The sequence below is a fragment of the Barbus barbus genome, assembly GCF_936440315.1.
Source record: "Barbus barbus genome assembly, chromosome: 38".
NCBI lineage: Eukaryota > Metazoa > Chordata > Actinopteri > Cypriniformes > Cyprinidae > Barbus > Barbus barbus.
Genome location: NC_136716.1, coordinates 8394154 through 8412378, shown reverse-complemented (window position 1 = coordinate 8412378; position 18225 = coordinate 8394154). Strand labels below are relative to the sequence as shown.

The 18225-nt window shown below is 36.4% G+C and overlaps 1 protein-coding gene across 1 annotated transcript; it reads right to left on the bottom strand.

Annotated features, from left to right (window-relative positions):
* Window positions 1-4323: 4323 nt before the first annotated feature.
* On the bottom strand, window positions 4324-16680 carry LOC306858115 (protein PAT1 homolog 2-like; the record flags this gene model as incomplete). The annotated part of the gene is made up of 19 exons (XM_079398510.1): window positions 4324-4917; window positions 6968-7108; window positions 7564-7661; window positions 7786-7926; window positions 7998-8154; window positions 8418-8560; window positions 9648-9698; window positions 9790-9887; window positions 9970-10090; window positions 10293-10416; window positions 10499-10573; window positions 10749-10894; window positions 12862-12939; window positions 13066-13221; window positions 13301-13354; window positions 13439-13504; window positions 13593-13870; window positions 14111-14270; window positions 16558-16680. The coding sequence occupies 19 exons, from the start codon at window positions 16678-16680 to the stop codon at window positions 4884-4886; spliced, it is 2244 nt and encodes a 747-aa protein (XP_079254636.1). The 3' UTR covers window positions 4324-4883.
* Window positions 16681-18225: the final 1545 nt, after the last annotated feature.

Sequence of the window (18225 nt, the reverse complement as noted above, 5' to 3'; positions counted from 1 at the left end):
GGACACACACCTTCCAAAAACTTTTGTCTTGTCAAACACTTTTTCACACAGGGCCATGTGGGTTTGGATTTTGTTTTCACTTAATAAAAAAACCCTTCATTTAAAAACTGCATGTTGTGTTTACTTGTGTTATCTTTGATTAATATTTAAATTAGTTTGATGATCTGAAACATTAAAGTGTGACAAACATGCAATAAAATAAAAAATCAGGAAGGGGGTCAACACTTTTTCACACCACTGTATATACTGCATATTACAGTACTGTACTTTTAAAATATAAGATATAATAATATTAAATATTTAAAAAAGAAAAAGTTGCCACATTCAGAAAAAAAACATTGCCTCAATGAGCACAAATTCTTTTACCTGTTCTCATAAATATGTAGATTACACACCTCTGTGCATACTGTATGTGCCAGGGACTTCTGAATCTTAATAAGAAGCTAGTCTGATTCAAAGGTTTATGTGATCAATATTTTCCTATTTAAAATATTATTTACAATCTATACTATTTCTTTTGATCTGAACAAAAATGTCTAAAGACAGTAGTGATGTCCGATGTCACTTCCTATCCCCCTTTATACTGCACTATATTGGATGTTTATTGTTTATCATTTTGTGGTGATGTCTGAATTCTAATTTGGTGTTTCATGAACCTGTCACACAGGTGAGACACAGCTCTGGAGCATTTCTCATTTCCTAAATTGTGTGTCCGTGTTTCGTGTCTTCAAGCCTGTGAGCTGGAAGTCATGATAGACACATCAGTTCATCGTGATCTTACTGCACCATGAAGAGCCATGGATTTAGGACAGAGAAAACTGGTTGAAAGCTAAACAACTTTCATGCACCAAGAATTACTGAATGAATAAATAAATGAACACAGAAGTCATCCTGAATGATTCAGTGTTTTTAAAGAAATCACTAGTTAAAACTTGATTAATTGGTTAATATTAAGTTCCCTTACTCTGTATAGATCTAACAGGAAACTGCACACAATTTTACAGTTCTTGGAAGTGAATTAGAGACTTAAAAAAAGTAAACAGACATCTCCCCCCCAACCCCCCTTGTAAATTATGTACATGAGGGTTTTATGTTACAATTTATAACTGATTCATCATGTGGCTTTCGCTTTACTCACTGCGTTTTTAAGTTGGTTATCAGTATATTATAAAGGAAAAACAGACTTTAGTAATTTGGTATATCAACAATATTTCAGCTAATGACATTTTTTAACTAAATTTAAGAACAATCTGCTACTAAACTACCACAAACTACTGTTTTTGACATTTTTATGAAATGCTTATATCACTGTTACTGTTTATGACGCTGGTTACCAGTTGGTTTACAAAATGGCAATCCAGTAAAAAAAAAAAAGAAAAACTATATTTGAACATATTGCTACCATCACAACTCAACTATGCACGCTATATCCACATGCCTTAAGCTACAACATTAAATTAGTACTTTTTCTGGTCATTTCTGGACAGTGTTGAATCTCTGCTAACATCTCAAAAGTCAAAGAGCTCTACACCATGGACAACACATAAGACCGGAAACACAGTTTGTCTCACAACAACTTGAGGGAAAAACTCCTGTAATTCTGTTCTTGGAAGGTTCAGCTACAAAGTACTGCATCCAAATCCCCAAACAGATTTATGAGCATTGTTTTCTTATCAGCATGCTTACCTGTGCCGCCCTGAAGTGTTACGCTTGTCATCCAGAGGAATAACATCATCCTTAGAAGCATCCATCTAAACATTGTAGATATACCTAGAGGGGGAAAACAGAAAGACAAAGAAAAGCCAACCTAATGTGCACAGGGAATAGCTCATAGACAGAAGACACATAAGCTGTCCGCTGAGTTTTTAAACCATTTTGTGAGCAGTGGCACCTCCTCTTGTGGGGTCATCCACAAAAAAACCAACAAAAAAGCGTTCATTTCCCTCCTGTGGGGCCCCATAAAACTTTATGTACCTCACCACATGTGCTAAATAGCTGCATTGTAGATATTGACTGAGACGCGCTGATTTGATATTAGTTTAATATTGATTTATTAGTGAAGTGGTTTCAGCGTAATTTCACATTTGCATAGATAGCTATCAGCTGTAATAAAAGTTACAATCATATTTTACTAAAAATGCATTTTAACCATTTGCCTGTTTTAACATTTATTGCCTGTGCCGTGTATAAGACAGAGTCAGGTCCTTGTTTATTAGGGAAGCATCTAATGTCAAAAAGGTTGATTATTAAGATGAAGCTAAAGCAAGTACCAACATGGTGACCAGAGAATATCTCTATGTGAATGTTAAACAAAGCAAAAATACATTCATCCAAATAGCAGTTCACTGTATGCTATTCAAATAAACCATCATATCTGCACTAGCTAGTGAAAAGACTTATGTCTGGCAAAGAGTTTGAAGAGACACTGTTTATAGGTTTGACTTGCAGACGCAGAATAAAACCAGCTGACAGTCAGACACTATGTAAACTATGAGTCTTGTCACTCAAACGCTAATACACTTGAAACACAATGCACAAACACACAGGGTCAATAACAAGTCAATAACATTACGCAATAGCAGCTCTGTTCAACGCAAGTAATCTGAAGTGCAATATCCAGAAGAAAAAAGGTAATATGATATAACTAAAAAAAGTTTATATGTTGGAACTATAAAATGTTTCATGATACTGGATGATTACAAAATATATTTTAATTCATATTTCTATAACCTAATATAAACCTTTCAGTAAGGCTAAGAGATATAGTTATAGCCTTTTCACAATATTCATTCTAAATCATAAATCTATACAATACAAATGTGTTTGTTGTAAAATGGTTCCAAACACCCTGTTTTCGTTTGAAAAGTCAATATTAAAGAAATATTTGGCGACGCCAGGAATCTCCAAGTGGGTGAACCTTTGTGACATAGCCTGGATTTCTATTCTTGTCTATATCTAATTACACTATAAATTTATCAGTTTTATTTTTTTGTGAATTTAATGAATGAAAAATCCCAATCAGGACAACAACTTCAAAATTCAAAATAAATAAAAAGCGATAAAATATTCATATTAAATATATAGTCTATATAACTGAGGCAAAACTACACTAATAAACAAACAAATCAATTAATAAATTCAATATAATGACTTGATCAGATTCCAACGTCTGCTTTAGATGAATCAATTCACAAGAAAAAAAAGTAAAAAATTACATTTCCACAGCTACATATGAAAGAGGGGTCTGTTTAGGATGAACCGATTCACTGGAATGAATCATTTTCCAACACTACATATAAGTAGATAAGTTTAGGACAAAATTATTTACTACACTGAATCCAACTTTTAAAGGTTGGCTGCATTGGAGAGACTGAGATTAACCAAATTAAGTTTAATTGCCAATAAGCGTACACACTGGATAGCTTCTTTCCAAAAACAGCTTGAGTGAACATCCTTTCAATATGCAAAGACAGCTCATGAGAAAGTAAAACAATGTGGGTGCAGTAAAAGCAAAAAAAATCCTCAGTGTCTCACTTCAGGCTGACATTCCACACACAGGACCAAAATCCTCATGTCAAGAGGTGAAGGGGAGTTGAAAGCTTGACCTTTAACCCCAGAGCCTACTCTTTTCCGATACACATACACTGATATGTCAAATTACATCACCCTGACTCACCCCAAAACAAACACACACAAAAGACTTCTGTTAGTTAGAAAGTGAATGATCTGAAACCATAGGATGATCACTTCATGTCTTAGTTTAGTAAAAGAAAGTAGACAGTAAAAGTTTATCAGGCATTACAAATAAGCTTTACGTTACAGCCTACGACAAATTAATAATAATAAATTCATATTAATGTTCACATTAATACAAAGTGTGGCAGGGCACTCTCTCTTTCAATACATTTCTGTACATAAGCTACACTGTTTATTTAGAGTGCCGTTTAGGGATGTGAAGAGTGGGAATTAAATCGAACACTTTTTAATTGAACTTTACCACCAGTGACAACCATGTTTCTTTTTGTCAGACAAGTAAAAGAACACTCTACAACTCACGAGTATCAGTGCAAGTTACAAAAACTCAGAGACAATGATGTTGATAGACAGCGGGACAGTGTCTAACGCCATTGTAACATTCACAGATTTGCTTAATGATAATATGCCCAAAAGCATTTACCTTTAAGTGGCACTCAAGGCCATGCTATATTATGAATAGCACAAATCAAAAGATAAAGTCCAAAAACAAAGTGGGTTTCACATCTTTGATTTAGGCAATCTACATAGTTCCTTTCACAAATTTTTATTTTTATTGTTTTTTTATTTGCATGTGCTCTGCAACAGTGAAAAGTACATATTCGATATGACACTGATTGAACAGTTACAAAAATAAAACAAATGAAACCATACCGCAAAAACCATTTCATACAAACATACATATTTTGAAATTAACAGTTATCCAAATTAACGCCCAAAACCTTTCTTTGAAAGACATAGTTGGATTCAAAACAAAAGATGTTTCTATAAATCACAAATTAAACCAAACACCTTTAGTGCAACTGTATAATTACATCAACCCCAACAGCTCGCTCTGAAGACCACAAATCTAACATGATCAGCTTTATCTGCGAAACACTTCATATAAGGTTTTATATGGTCATTATTAATGACTGAATATCAGCCACGTCAAAAAAGTGCCAATTAGTGTGCAAATCTGACCTCGATAGGACTTAACGACTAAGAATTAGGAGAAAAGAAGTTTAGGGTGATAGAAAGAATACAGATTTGGATGAACGTGGTCGGTCACAAAATCCAGTTTAATTTAGGCTTAGCGTCGTCCTACGTTTCAGGTCAGTGTAGAGAGAGGTCATAGGGTCAGTGCTCCTTTATGATGCTACAGCCAGATATCCAGTAGCCGATCTGAAATTAGAGAAAAAAAAAAAGAAAAAAAAAAGAAAAAAAATGAAAACTACACACTTGGGTTTTATCTCTAAAAGAACTCTGACATTAAAAGTTCAAGTAAGCCATGTGTAGATTGATATACTGAATCCATCTAAACATTGTGATGAAAAAATATTACCAAAATATATCTACTAAAATTGGGGCAAAAGGACACCCATTTAGTAAAAAAAAAAAAAAAAAAAAAAAAAAGCATTTAAGACCATAAAAGCATTTAGTCCTCAATCTGGATACATTGATACAATCTGCTAAAAGATTAGATTTTACTGCAATTCACCACACTAAAGTTTTAGTATTTTTCACGTAAAGTTACTTTTAGGATACTATACAAAGTTTCTTTAACAACAGCCAAAAGTTATAAGAGTTTTGGAAGTGGGAAATAAGAACTATTACAAACATGACTGCCATTAAACCACATGTAAATGAGTATGAGGACCATATTCACAATGGTAAAATTATTCATACCCCAGATTTGCAGAGTGTTGGCTTCTCCAATCATCTGCATGTAGAGTTCAAATGTTTTTGATTCTGCATCTTTTCTAGTCTCACTTTATAGAGTGGTCAGAGCTGCTGAGTTTAGCGAGTCACATGCTAAATAATAGTAAATGAACTAGGTGCATTAAGATTTTCATTTCCTGAAGTGCTAAAACCATTTAAACTCAAACAACATCAATTCATACAAAGCATGCAAAAGTTTAGATGAAAAAGGTTCTGCTTCTCACTAGGACAAACTGCACATTTGGAGAGTTGATAAAATTGTCTGCACTGCATTTAATTTTTCAAAAGGACATTTTCCCCAAATTGGAGTAATTTATTTACCCTCACATTGCTGCAAACCTGCATGACATTCTTAGGTGAATCACCAAAATGTTCGCCCATACAAAGTACATCAATGGCCTTCAACATTGTTTGGACCTCAGTGTGTTCTCAAATGTGTTGTGGTTTTTCCACACCTGGTTTGGAGCATTTGTTTAATAACCTAATGCATTTTGTCCATTAGATTGGTTTGTTCAGGCATAAGGACACACATTGTGTAAAAATAATTGGTCCAAAACCCCCTCAACGAAGTGGTTCCAGCCAGATTAAAAATAAAACACTGGAGCAGTTGACTTGTAGTGAAATATTATATAAGAAATGCGGCTAAATACAGCGTTCTGGCATGAAACTAGACTGCACAGTCCAATAGGTATAACTCAATCTGACCTAATGACATCATTATCACATGGCAAAGCTAATTGGTTCTCTCCTGTATCAGTAGCCAATGAGTTCTCTGCTCAACATTCAAATGTATGACTAGTGCTCGTTTTAGCAGTTCGCAGCGTGCTTCAGAAACCCTCCACCTTCCCCAGCTCCACCTGTATATTTCTGCTACGAGGTGATTCAAGCACGCTATATTTGCAGCAGCAGTATTTCTTATATGCTCACAGCAGGATGTTGTGGATGTATTGGCAGTAGCAAGTCTCAGTACTTGCTCTGCTACAGCAGCATAGCAGATCTATTCCGCCAAGACCAAATACATTAATATTGTCATATACATTACCTTGCCAATCCCTCCGAGAGTTGTCATGACAGACTACAGGTATTCTACTGATCACTTCATCTTAATGGATGACAGCTATGAGAGCAATCCCAGAACATAAACAGGTGCACTCTGACCAAAGAGAGGATTGTTTTCTCACACAACTTACATAAATTGATAAGCTTTAAAATGTTGCCTTGTGAAAGCAAACTGAACCAAGGAGAAAAATGCAACACTGTACCAATTAAAGTCCCTGTTTTGTGAAAAAACGCAATCTACAGGTCTGAAAATGTCCTAAGACGGGGTGCCCAAAGCTGTTCCTGGAAGGCCAATGTCTTGCAGAGTTTGGCTCCAACACACTTGTTTGGAATTTTCTAGTGAATCTGAAGAGATTAGCTGCAGGACAATGGCCTTCCATATGAACGTGTTTGGACACCCTGGTCTTAAAAGAAAAGCCAAGTGCAAAGTACTGAGTGGCGCATTTGGACTCACTCCATGTTGTTCTTTAGTTGGTGTACCGTTCGCTTGTCCAGATATCGACAGAACAGTGTTAGCAGGTTGGAGGGCAGAAGAAGTGGCTCAACAAGTGTTGTCTGGGATAACTGCCTGGCCACATGGAATACGGTGTCCGTCCTGAATGGGTGCCAAAGAAACCGTTTACATTAACATACCATTGAATTAAAAACAAAAGGAACAAATTTGTTGCCATTCACGGAACACGTATAGATTTCAAACTAAATAAATTTGAAAACTATGAAATCTTAAATATTACCGGTTCTCATTCAGTATCTACAGAACTCTATATTTTCAATTACACACTGTAGTTCTTAAAGTTGGGTCCATTTCTCATAAAGCTACCATATAATTTTTAGAGACTTTCAAAATCGTGTACATGATATGAAATACATTTATATTACTTTTTTGTCATTAACAAGAGGCTGCCAAGCTCCAGTAAAGTCTACTTTCATTGCATGAAAAAACAGCAGTATAAACATTCTGCTGAATATCTTTCACAGAAAGTGAGTGAGATAAGTGGGGGAACTTCATAGTGTTTTTTCAAGCAATTTGAGGGCAAGCACAAAAAATACCAGGTCTCAAAATCGCCAATGCTTGGCTCCATGGGAAGGTCAGACGATAAAAGCCTTTCTCCCTGCGAGAGCAGAGCATACAACAGCGACAGACCAAACTGCAAACAAAGAGTTCATTTAACATAGCAATACAACTAGGCAACCCTGAGAAAATGTAAAGCTGTTAAAGATCCAAATATCATCTAACCGTCGTCATAATAAAACAACGGTGTAAAACCTGACCTTGTTTTGGCAGGCCAATGTTAACCGCGTGTCTTTTGAGTCAGGCAGTGATGCTGTGAAATCTTTGAGAATTCCGATTAGTTGACTGAATGCAAGTCGATCAACCACAGCACGGAGAGATGGATACAGAACAAGCAGAGCCTGTGAAGAGGTTAGAGCTTGATCACATATTCAAGATATATACAGATAAAACAAAATTACATGTTCCAGACCTGATCTGTATCTTTGCTCATCAGTACTGGGAGGTTTTTGGTCATCACGCTCAGGATATGCAGTGATGCATCATGTGACAGGAAGGGGAGGAGTCTGGCCAGCATCCTCTTTCCTTTTGATATTAGTAGACAGGAAAGAAATTCCTCTCCAGAGTTCCTGTGATATGGTACACCATAGGAGTATATCAGATCAGAATCTTACACCGTACACTCACAACTGCCTAGATTTAAACTGCTGATTTTGTCTGGCCAGAGGAAAATTACAATTTCGACAAACTATTTCCCCATCAAAATACTGTAAAGATGATATAAAGCCACCCAGCTTTATATCAAGCCGATGTAAAGCTGCTTTGACACAATTTGCATTGTTAAAAGCGCTATACAAATATTGACTTGACAACAAAGTTCAGAGTTTCTTACAATAGATTAGTGCACCGCAGCTCATTGTAAAGCTGATCCACCTTCTTCTTAATGTTCTGCATCAACCGCCTTTCCTCATCTTTGTCAGACACTGTTGTCTTCATCTTGTTTGCCTCTTCCACTTCTATCAAAACTATGTACAACTAAGAAAGCAAAAGGGTTGAACAAAATCATATAGGGTTCACACTAAATCTTACAAATTACCTAATTGTTGGGTACTTAATACATTGTGTTAAAATGAAAGACAGTAGTAGTGCATTGGCACTTTCGAAGTACTGCTAATTAATTGGTTTTTAATCAGTGATTTGGAGCACTTATCAAACTGCCAGAGTCACATGATTTCAGTAAACCAGGCTTCATGTCAATTTTGAAACTGCAGTGGTTAGCCCCTAGGGAGCAACCTCTGTAAACCTATTAATCTCAGATTAGCGTCATTCATTTGTAGTTTCATTTTTAGTTAGTCTCTTATTTACCCTTTTTTAGCCAAGCCCCCCCATAAAACAAAACAAGCCTGGCAAATTAATACAAGAACTCATTGTACAGACACTCATAAATGGTATTTGATTTGTAATTTATCAAATTACACTTTCAACATACATACATACACATACTACACACACACACAAAAAAAAAGTTTGCGCACTCCTCTGATTCTGGGCTGTTGCTGGTCACATGGCAAAAACATAATTTGGTGGAAGGAGTTTTTGTAATTCTTCCCCCACATTATGGAATTCTACTCCAACACATTTGTGATTTAATACAGAATTTCAAAACCCACATTAAACCATCTTTTTTCTTTTTGTTTCTCTGATCCCTAACTATAATCAGTTTCATGTGATGTATTTTTTTCTACGCTCAGTGTAACTATTGAGTCTCTGCCTGTTGTCGTGTTTACTTCATATTTTGTAAAGCAACCTTAAGTTTGCAGAAACAAAAAATAGCATACAAAATATGCTGCGATCCTAAATACTTCACTCTAAATGATCAATTCAGCATTCATTGAGTGGTAAGATTTAATTAGATTTCAGCAGAGTTGCACCCCTAGAGCTAGGGCATTTTCAGGCGTTTCTTGGTTGCAGACACCTTACAGTAAAGGAACGAAGAACGTTGTTTGGCGTGACAATATTTCTAGTTAGGACACCATAAGAGTGCAAATTTACAGCCCAATCCAAAAATAACTTTACGATTCAAAAATAAACTGGAATCAAATAAAACAAGCGTTTACGATACCTTCTCGATTGTGCTCAACACCTCCAACCTTTGCTGTCTAGTGTCTTTGTGATCCTGCCACAAAAAAAAAAAAAAAAAAAGTCGTCATTTAAAGTCTAAAATTACTAATTATTATTGCAGCCTCAAAGAAATCAAGTCTCACCTCATCAGATGTGTTTGCATGAACAGCATCAATTGCTCGTCTAGGAGAGAAACAAGTAGACACTGCAACCTGCCCGAGCGAACCTTCAATGTGGACAACTGAAGTAATGCAAGAATTACTGTCAACTATTAATACTGTAAATTTATAAAATGGGTATTAAATTAGCTCAATGCACCACACCTGGGATATACGAGAGTGCTTTGGTAACATAAGGGGTTGTGAGTTTAGGTGGTTCCTTCTTTAACCGGTCACCCAAAAACTCCTCTTCAGCAAGTTTGGCATCCATCCTCTGATAGAACTCCTGCAGAGATGAACAACTATGCTTGACATCCAACCGTTTCTCTTTGTCTTATCCTTCAAACATTTGCAAAATTATCAAATACACTTAAACATTAAAAAAATAAACGTACCATTTAAAGCAAATACAGCCACTGGGATCATGTTGTGAAAAAAGCAGTTAAACCTAGCTAAGGATGGCTAAGCAGTTCAGAACTGATACAGACCTGGTAATAGTAGTCATCCAGATGTGGATTTTCACTCTGCAGCTGAATCATCTGCAACCGGATTATCCATTCCTTCTCTTTATCAGTCATGATTTGGGAATATGAGTCCCCGCTCACTGGCTTTCTGTGAATTACATCTAAATTCAGATAAATAAAACTTAGATTTCCAAGTGGAGAAAAAAAAAAGCAATGCTCTTTGCCCTCACTGGTGAGGTCTCTGCTGTCGTTGACTCAAAAGCCGCTTATGCTGGGGATGGAACTGGGCAACAGGACCTGGTGCTCTAAAAGTTGACAAAGAAAACTATTGTCGGAACAGACCATACAATAACTAGTAAAGTCTATATTATGAGATTATACTTTTTTTTTTTTTATAAAAATCTCCTTTGTGTTTCATAGAAGGGTTTGTAACAAAAGGGGAACATTAAATCTTATTCCTTTATGAAGTAGATCACTAACCTGAACCCCTGCGTGATGTTGACAGATGGGCTATAGAATGGAGCAGGCCTGGGGGAGTCAGTCCCAAACTGCAGATGCATGAGTTTGGGGGTGTGGGGCATTGGTGTAGAGAGAGGAGGACGGGAAGGTGAAAGAAAACCTCCAGGCTGGAAAAGTAACAGAACAAACAAACATAAGCCACTGGAACAAAAAGGCTTTATTCAGGAACAGAACCTTCCAAATTAGCAGTTGTGGTACAGTATCTCATAGAAGTGAGTACACCCCTCACATTTTTGTAAATATTTTATTATATCTTTTCATGTGACAACACTGAAGAAATGACACTTTGCTACAATGTAAAGTAGAAATAACTCAAACAGCCATTAATGTCTAAACCGCTGGCCACAAAAGTGAGTACACCCCAAGTGAAAATGTCCAAATTGGGCCCCAAAGTGTCAATATTTTGTGTGGCCACCATTCAGCAGCAGCTCGCCCATAGAGGGCGCTGGGGCGCCGACCTCCCTGCCAGTTTTTTTATTTTTATTTATTTTTTTATTTAATAATAAGAAGTTTTTAATAATCTCTCATTTTGAAAAATTATCTGTGTTAATGACATGCTATTAATGGTTTTACTTTAGAATGCGTTTAGAACTCTCCAGAATGATATTTGCATTCACTTCATGTTGGTGTAGTAGTAGCCAATAGGCTGTCTTCCCTGGGCTCCACTTCGCTCAGCCCTACAGTGCTGGAATTTAATTGGCAGCGCCGGCGAGTAGCATTAATGTAAAAAGAAAAAAAAGAAAGAATCCTTAATTCAGATATTTTTGTTTAAAAACATTTTTTGTAAATTTTACTCATTTTAAATGGTTAACTTAAGGAATTAATTAGATTAATTACTCAATTCTAATTTGTTAAATGTATTTAATAATATTGCTTGTAATCTGTTGCCACAATTTTGAGTGAATATAGCGTATTCATTTTTATGCTGTCATTCTCTTACTCAGTCTCTCTCTCTCACAGTCACACACCACGTTTCACACACATTTGCCATTAAAATAGTGATCTCAATAGGAATGTAACTATGTTTGCTTTGCTTTTTCTGTTTCGAAGTTCTGAGCTGGATTACTGTGTTTCATACTAGTTAAAATAATTTTTCTTCTCATACTTTGTGTTCTTCAAGAATGTTGTCCCACCCTTTCTTTGAGAGCCTTCTCTCTTTCTCTAGTATCAACACAGACTGTTATCCATTATCCAATTTGTCTACAGTGAACTTTAAAGATATGTAGTCTACAGCTGGGGATTGATTAAAGAACTAGATTGTTTTATTATATGGGAATTATATGGGAGAGCCGATTAGTCACCAGAAGAGACGGACTACAGCTGCGTAAGTGTTTTGAATAACTTGGTTGCAGTTCTGTTGTTTAAATAATTTACTTGCTACTAGGAAGGAATAGTTCGTTTCCTACCTATTTCTACTCACCATTCCTGGCTGGTGGAATAATCTTCCCACCCCTATCCGGAACGCCGGATCCCTGGCAACCTTCAAGCAACAACTGAAAACTCATCTCTTTCAGCAGTACTTGACTTCATCCTAAACGCAAAAAAAAAAAAAAAAAAAAAAAAAAAAAAAAAAAAAAAAACTTTCCCTCTATCTTTCTCTCCACCTACTAGCTTGTACTTATTTGAACAAAGACTGAGACTTGGTGTTACGAGCACTTCCTCTGTCTGACTGCCTCTTCAAGATGAATCGCTTTTTGTATTCCCCAATTGTAAGTCGCTTTGGATAAAAGCGTCTGCCAAATGACTAAATGTAAATGTAAATGTAACACTAACGAGTCACATGACACCAGGGAGAGAAAATGGCTAATTGGGCCTAATTTGAACATTTTCACTTAGGGGTGTACTCACTTTTGTGGCCAGTGATTTATACATTAATGGCTGTGTGTTGAATTATTTTGAGGGGATAGCAAATTTTATACAAGCTGTACACTCCCTACTTTACATTGTAGCAAAGTGTCATTTCTTCAGTGTTGTCACATGAAAATATATAATAAAATATTTACAAAAATGTGAGGGGTGTACTCACTTCTGTAAGATACTGTATGAACGGGGAGGGGGGGGGGGGGGGTGTCACCTGGTTGTATTGTTGCTGGGGTGAAAAGAGTCTTTGGGGACGAAAGGGAGAGCAAGGAACCATGGGATTCTCTTGTACCTAAACAAGAAAGAATGGATACATTTAACACTCTGGTGTTGTCACAGCTGGCTTTGCATAGACCAACACCACTCATTTACAGAATGTAAAATGTTTACAGTCTCCATATATTAGAAACCCCACTACCTGATAATGACATCTCTGATTGAAGGACCCAACAAAAGGATGTCCTCTCCTGCCCCGGCTAGTGGAAAAAGGTCTCATAGGAGATAGAAAGTTTGGCGAAACTGGCGGAACCCTGCCATGTCTTGATCCATCAATGAATCCCACAATTGCCTGGTCCTAATTGGTAAAAAGATCAAAGTGATCAACAGCTGTGTTGCATAACTGCAAGATATACATTTGAGATTTGCTTGAGCACCTGAAGTATAGATGCCGCAGGTGGCCTACTGGACTTTTGAGGTGCTATCATCCACTGTGAGAAAGATGAATATTACATCCCAGGCCAAACCAAAAAAGCTAAATATTGCTAAATACTGAAGCAAAAGAAATTACACACTGTATTTGAATTGAGGTCCTCCCAGTAGGAGCTGAGGCTGCAATCCACAATGGCACTATCAAGACTCTAGAAAAACACCCAGTTCAAAAATGCTGGTTAACACTCAATTTAATTTCCCACCAACATTTCTGAAATAGATATCAGGCACATAAACCTTTAGGCTCGGTCGTCCTTCCACAGTCTTCACCACAGCTGGGTCATCAAACAGCTGCCCTCGACCTGCTCTCCCTCTCTGAGGCCGGCCTGTTGGAGTGTGGGGCCAAATGCGAGATCCCAGTTTGGAGGGTGAATGGGAACTGTGAGGGGAAGGTGATATGGGACGTGGAGGTGGTAGAGGAGGTGGTGAAGACTGTGGTGTTGGGGAGTTGTCGCTACACAGCAGCAGGAGATCCATAGGGTCAGCATCTGGATTATCACCACTTGTGGCTTCATCTGGGTTATTTTTTTTGCATAATGAGTGTATAAAGTGTTAGTTAAAAAAAAAAAAAAATGCAGTGAAAATGCTTCAAGGATTAAAATCCACCTAACAAATTCTCATCTCCCATACCCATCCCAGAAAAAAAAAGATACACAGGAAACTTTCTGCTTCAAATGTATTATCTATTGGATTCCAAACCAGTCACAATTTGTCATCCAATTCCAGTAAGCTCACGTATTTTTATAATATAATACCCAAGCCAAATGTCTCCTCATTGTAGAGATCAATCTCCTCATCCTCTTCAGCCATTTCCTGCAGTAGTCCACATTCATCATCCTCTTCTTCTCCTCCGTCACTCCACTGATCCCCATTCTCTGGCCAACTGGCATCAGGAACAGATTCCCCGGTTTTCTCCTGATAACACAGAGAGCAAAATAAAATGCATAACAAAACATTGCTAACAATACCCAAGTCAGTGTAAACACAGCATGACCTGCTATTCTCCAGAAACATCTTATAAGAGATACATATTAAACTGTTTAACATACAAATATTAAAACATTTAAATTACTATCAGTATTAAAATAGACATTTATCTGAACCTTTTTACACCCATTTAGTTACGGTGCATATAATCTTTTAGTAATTAATTACCAAGTTTGTTTTTGTAACGTAGAAATAAATTTAAGTACAAATAGAGCATTTAAGTAAACTGCACCAAGGCTACAGATTACAATCACGTTAACAAAGGGTAAAAACTAATTGTAACCAGTGACATACAAATATACACTCGTATAAATACATACATTTTCACCTAAAATGTCACATGAACACCTCTTTTTTTGTCAGCTATAAAGCTGAAAGCTACGGAGCCCTTTATGTGACATGGTGGTGAGAAAAATTTGGGGTGGGAAGAAAAAAAAAATATTCTCAAATGTTTGGCGTCTTCTCTCGCAAAACTTTTGCGTTCTCTCGCAAGTTCGGACTAACTCTTCCTGTTTCCTTTACAGCTTGCAGTGGTTCATACAGCTCCTTATGTTTACAATGGAGCGGTTCATAGAGTTTTATTTTGAACTTGGACTCAAAGAAATATGTCAGTGTTTAATTCAAGGCACGGTTTTGGTACATTCTATGCTTAATGCTTTAAAACAGTGATATTGGACGACCAAATTTGATAAAAAAAAAAAAAAAAAAAAAACAAGCTGATAAAATGATTAGGCTAATATTAATAACCTTATTAGTAATATTACGAAGCAGAATAGCCCAGAATATGAACGCAAGGCCCTGCACGTAAGCCTTTTCTCCCCAATAATACTAGGTATATTAGGTAGGCTAATGAATGAAAACGGTGATTTAAAATCCGTTGCATTCATATTCTGGGCTATTCTTTATTAATAGTAATATTATTAATATTAGCCTAATAATTGTATTACTATTTATCATCATCAAATTTGGTACTCCAATGTCACTAATACATAGTTTCTCGAGAGAACGCAAAACATTTGAAAAATATTTTTTCCTCCCACCCCGAATTTGTCCCACCACCGTGTTGCGTAAAGGGCTCCGTAGAAAGCCAATACCAGAATTGTATTTCTTAAATTGCATACAAAGAAAAAAACAACAACACTTTACACTTAATTAACATCAGTCAACTACATTAGTTAACAAACTACACTTCTGAAGGATCTATTAAAACTAATTTAAACATCAACAAATTAGTCACAACATTAACACGTAATTAAATTAAAAAAAAAACTGTATATGTTAATGCTATTTAATGTGTCTGAGAAAACATGAACCACAGCAGCACATTTTTAATCAACTAACGATAGCAAAGACTTATACTGTAACAGATGTATTGAGCTTTTTTTTTTAGTTATTGTTAGTAAATGCATTAACCAGCACTAACAAAGAGTACTACCGAAAATATTACGTGAATGCGTAAACGTGGCTTTCCTAACCAAAAATGTTCAATCAATTCACAGTGTTATTGCTTCATGTACTTACGGGATGTTCCGAATCATCCATTTAAATATGTCAGTATTTCAGAATTTTGTGAAATATTTCGTTAAGCTTCCACACTCGCTGAACGTCTACAACTACCAGTTCTGTTCCACGTGCTTATCAGTGTTTGGAAATGAACACACCTGCGTGCTTGGAGGTGGTGCTTTACGCAAGGGCGTAACTACCATAGATAGTTGCCAAGTCAATTGATTTTGGGTTTATTTCCAAAATACAGTTATGTATGGTCATTTTGGCACTTGAATAACATAACATGGGTATTTTGTGAATGGGATGGAGTTTAATGGTTTACAGAATAAGGTCAATGTTTTGGCGGAACAAAATCCCTTTTAAAGGCGTGCCTATGGAGTCAAAACAATGCCGCATATATTTGCAAGAGAATTGAAGTATTGCAAAAGAAAATGAAAGTATTGAGAAAAAATAATGTGCTTTTCGTAAACAAAAATAAAGAATTGCAAAAAAAAAATGAAGTATTGTGAGAAAAAAATAAGTTTTGCAAACAAAAATAAAGAATTGCAAAATATAAATGAAACAGAGCAAAAGCAATGATTTTGCAATGCATATTTTCCATGGCCATATCTACTAATTTATTTGCAACGCTGCTTTTATTTTGCGCTTCAGTCAAGTTTGAGCTTGCGATACCGTTTTCCCCTTTGGCTTCAAGTTTCTCGCGTCTCACTTTGTGGCACTGTTTTGACATGGGGGTGGAGTCAATGGACGGGGGCGTGTCCAACAGGCCTGGGCATGCCTCCTTGGAAGTGACGTCTTGGACCCGAGACACAGGCTGTGTTCGAAATGGCATACTTGCTTACTGCATACTGCTTACTGCTCAGTATACAGTGTATACTGCCTACTATTTTTTAAAGAATAGTGTGTGAAACAGTATACAGTAAGCAACAAATGTTTCAGAGTAGTATGCTTAATTGTCACATGACAAACACAAACAATAGGTGCGTTCGACTTGAAGCACGGCTACAGACGGTGGTCAACGAGAGTAGCCGCTTGCAGTCAGGGGCAGAGTTGAAAACGGTGTCGTCAAGTCGGACACTTCGGGGCTCTCGTAGTTTGCTGCATCTACCTCAGTCATGGCAGATCACGTGGCGTTTGCTTGCTTTATTGCAGACGAACTGGAAGCTATAGAAATGCTGTTATTGTTGTATGAAATTGAGCACAATGAGCAACGAAAGTGAGTAAAGGTTCAATGTAATAAGTATTGTTTTTATATATCCAAAGGGACATGGGACCATACCCAACACCAGTGTGACTCGTTATTTCTAATACTAACCAATCAATGCAATTACACTTAACAATTTTCATTAGAAGTGATTCTTTTTTTATTACTATGTTGGTTTATGTTTTAATAAACCTTTAAGATGTATGTAATATTTTGAAAGGGTGTCATCACGACAGAAACAAGTTTTAAGTAAATAAACAGAACATATTGAAAATTTGACTTGTGCAGTATGATTCATTATGTGTGTTTTTGCTACTGCAACTTAATAAAAATAATCTATGAAGATAATAATTGTATGTACTAAATGTGGTTTTCATTACAGATAAAAGAATTAGGATGTTACATATTTGTTTACTTATTTTACTATTTCTCCAGTTAGGTAAGCACATTTTAGTAAGACAAAACACCATGAACATTCATACGTGAACACCATGAACAGGCCTACGGATAAACCCAATTTATTTGCCTTTCTATTATGATTTATACAAGCTTATGAAAGTGATCTGAATGTTGTATTAAGTTGACATCCAGCCAGAGTTGTTGGCAGTAATCACATGCAAGTGAAGATGGATGAACCCAGCAACTAGACAATTAGTAGCCTATCAATCAGAATACATGATGACCACATTATATTAAAAGTCTGTAAGATTGACATTTGATTTATTCCATAAAAAAATGATTATCTAAATAGGTTATGCAGCTTAATACTGTAAAGGGTCTGTATGAAAAAGGTCCAAAATAAACCTATGCACAAAACCTATATAAACAAATTAACAAAAAAGTGATTGCAGTAAAAATAATTGTAATCTTTTAATAAACATGATTTACGAGATGAAGATGACATGAAAAGTTAATTTATTTTTATTTTTATTTTTTTGAAAGTCCATATATGAGCATTAGTGGGACTGAAGTTGTCAGAATAAACCCGAAATACACATCGTTGTTGTCATGTGGTGAATTTGGCCAATCGTGAAACAGCTGTGTCGTCATCAGCGCTCCCGCAGTTGCTCTGGAGAAATTGCGCCGGCTGAGTCAGCCGTCTGCTCTCGAAACGCTATCGCGGTACTTTGATGCCACACGTGACAGTGACGTGTGGTCGGCGCCGGTTCAAGT